General features: G+C 37.2%; 1 protein-coding gene across 2 annotated transcripts in view; it reads left to right on the top strand.

Annotated features, from left to right (window-relative positions):
- ADIPOR2 (adiponectin receptor 2) overlaps positions 1-3,420 on the top strand; it is a 110,593-nt gene that overhangs the window by 70,580 nt on the left and 36,593 nt on the right. For both annotated transcript variants that reach the window (XM_011967148.1, XM_011967149.1), the window contains one exon: positions 3,085-3,341. In XM_011967148.1, the coding sequence (XP_011822538.1) occupies positions 3,171-3,341 (171 nt within the window). In that variant the 5' untranslated portion in view covers positions 3,085-3,170. The remainder of the gene's footprint in view (positions 1-3,084; positions 3,342-3,420) is intronic.

Consider the following 3,420-nt stretch of genomic DNA (forward strand, 5'->3'; position numbering starts at 1 on the left):
TTCTGTTTTGTTAAATTTATGGGAACCCGAAGGTTGACATACTTTTACTTCAACAGTTCTATTGTTGAAAGTCAGTATCATAGGTCTTCCTGCTTTCTGTAGAGTGGCGAATATTTGATTTCTTTGTAGATTTTGCGGCACTTTATTTTCTTCATTCTTATTTTATCATACTTGTGAATTTAGAAAACATTATTGATAGGAATGTCTATTGATCTCAGGAGTTTACTGGAGAGTTGATTTTCTTCTTTTTATTTTAAGGAGGATCCTTAAAAATTATTGGGGAAATCTTGTTTCTTGTCATTGGATTTCTTTTTCTGAGATGAGGATTACAAAACAATTCTAACTAATAGAGCATTTCAGTTTTTCTTTTTCTGTTTTATTACGAGACAGGGTCTTTGCTTTGTTACTCAGGCTGGAGTGTAGTCATACATTAGAGCTCAGTGCAGCCTTGAACTCCTGGGCCCAAGTGATCCTCCCACTGCAGCCTCTTGCGTAGCTAGGACTACAGCTACTAGCTACGTGCCACCACACCCGGCTAATTAAAAAAAAAATTTTTTTTTTGGTGGAGGTGGGTCTCACTTTGTTGCCCAAGCTGGTTTTGAACTGCTGGGCTCAAGTGATCCTCCTGCCACAGCTGCCCAAAGTGCTGGGATTACAGGTGTGAGCCACTGTGCCTGCCCAAGCATGCATTTATAGTCATAAATGAGCAACACTCCTCCATATATAGCTCCTGCTGATGAGAAGTTTGGTGTGGTGATATTTTTCTTTTCTTTTTTCTTTTTAAGACGGAGTTGCTAGACTGGAGTGCAGTGGCGTGATCTCGGCTCACTGCAACCTCTGCCTCCCGGGTTTGAGTAGTTCTCCTGCCTCAACCTCTAGAGTAGCTGGGATTACAGGCACGTGCCACCACACCCAACTAATTTCTTATATTTTTAGTAGAGACTGATTTTTTGTATTTTTAGTAGAGAGTTTCACCATGTTGGCCAGGATGGTCTAGATCTTCTGACCTTGTGATCCACCTGTCTTGGCCTCCCAGAGTGCTGGGATTACAGGCGTGAGCCACCGCTCCTGGCCTTTTTTTTTTTTTTGGCTCACTGCAACCTCCACCTCCCGGAGTCAAGTGATCCTCTCACCTTGGCCTCCCTAAGTGCCAGGAGTACAGGCATGAGCCACTGTGCCTGACCTAGTGTGGTGATATTTCAAGAATACTTTACAAAGCTTTATTCTACTTGCTACAGCTTGAGCATCAAGATCCTGACTCTGTAGTTTTCTTGTGATGTAGACCAACTACCTTTAGGGTTCATTTTCTTATCTTTTACTCACCCCAGTCTTAATTTTGTTGCACAGTGGAAAGCACATGAACTTCGTGAGGTTCAGAAACTGGGTATAACACAGCTGCTTCTCTTTGAATCCTAATGACCTTGAATAAGTTATCCAATCTCTAATCCTCAAAATGGAGGATAATAATACCTCAGAGGGCTATTTTTAAAGATTCTATGAAATACCACATGTAAATTATCTGGTAGAGAATTTACCTTTGTTTATTCTCAGTAAATGTTTACTGCCTCTGTTGATTCTCAGTAAATGTTTGCTGCCTCTCCCCTGAAACAAAGTGAAATGGTGTGTGTGAATAGCTTTTCGAGCTTTAAATAATATAATTAAATAGAAGGCATTATTAGTTCTGTTTCCTCTTTCAGAAATGGGCATTAATAACATAATTTATAATCTCAGTAGTATAATGTGCTTGGCCAGGTACATGCCCAGGTTTGGTATTCTTTAGATTTTTGTTTCTTCTTGCCCTACATACTTTGAAAGCCCTTCGAGAAATCCTGTAGCAAACTCACATGATTTGTGAAACCAACAGTTGACTAATTTTTACTCTAATTCTATGTCTTTGACTAATTCTTAGTCTGTGTATCCATATATATGAACACTAATCCACCTATTACCTTCTTTTTTATGGTGTCTAGGTTCTCCTACTTTGTCCTACTTCTCCTTTCCCCACTAAGAACTTTGAACCATATGGAATTTATTAGCTAGCATATACCCTGGTCTCTTCCTGTTTTGGTATTTCTGGTTGGATTGACTGTAATAATCCTTAATTGGATATTCAACTAATTGTCTAAAATAAGCTTACGTCCGTGAGTTAAGAGGTAGAGTGCCAAGGACTTGAAAAGCTTGAACTCCTAAGACTTACTTGCTGCAGTCCAGTTTAGAGAGAAATTAATGATTTCTGAAAATATTCTTAGCACTTAAGAGCATTGAAATATTATCACATATTCATTAAACATTTGTATGCATAGCACTTTCTGGTAACCCAGATGGATGTAAAACATGTATGTTTTGGTCCTGAGTTTCTTCCTTCTAGGGTAGTCTAGTTAGAGTTCAGAATGACTCAAAAAAGTTGAAATGTAAGACATTAAACCTTTTGAATACAAAATATTATCGATAATATGTGCTTATAAATTTGAAGACTTTGTCCTATTTATTTTTTATAAAGTGTGGTGAGTTTTGTTTTCCTTTACCTGTGAACTAGAAATAAAAATACCCTGTAGGGTCATTGTGATGTTTAAATGAGATTGGTTATGTAAAGCCCAGTTATAATATATAAACTTACGTATATTCTTTCTAATATATACAATGAGTATTTAGAATTCTAATTTCTAATTGCATACTATTTTTTAAACAAGTAATATGATACATGGTAAAAAAAAAAAAATGCAGACAGAGCAAAGTAACTATTCTTCTCACTTCAGACCTGAGGTTCTTCCCTGTGTTCTTCTGTACCAAGAGTATGGTTTTAAATATTTTTCATTAATTATTCTAGTATGTATACACTTACATATACTTATATATTTTTATAACATGTGAGTGGGAACATACTATTCATGTTGCCTTGTGTCCTGTGTTTTTCATTTAAAAAAAGATTTTTGGTTATCTTCCCATCAACAAATATAGCTTTTGAATACATTATTTTTTTATTGTTATTGATTGCTGAATATTCTATCGTTTGGATATATAATAACTGGTATTTTTCCCCCAGCACTCCTTTAACGCATTTTTTAAAAACTTTCATCTTCTTAGGATCAACTCACTATCCTGAAGGTCCATTCTCCCAAGAAGAAGGGACAGAAAGACAGACCTGTTTGTAAGAAAGGCTTGGGTATCCCATGAACGAGCCAACAGAAAACCGATTGGGGTGCAGCAGGACTCCAGAGCCAGATGTAAGGCTCAGAAAAGGGCACCACCTGGATGGTACAAGGAGAGGTGATAATGACAGCCACCAAGGAGATTTGGAGCCCATTTTAGAGGCATCCGTTCTATCTTCCCATCATAAAAAAGTAAGTCAAATTGGAAGAATGGTAAACAAAGGAAAAAATCTGGAGGATGTGGCAGAGGGAGGATATGGGGAAAAAAAAA

The sequence above is a fragment of the Mandrillus leucophaeus genome, unplaced genomic scaffold (genome assembly GCF_000951045.1).
Source record: "Mandrillus leucophaeus isolate KB7577 unplaced genomic scaffold, Mleu.le_1.0 Scaffold79, whole genome shotgun sequence".
NCBI lineage: Eukaryota > Metazoa > Chordata > Mammalia > Primates > Cercopithecidae > Mandrillus > Mandrillus leucophaeus.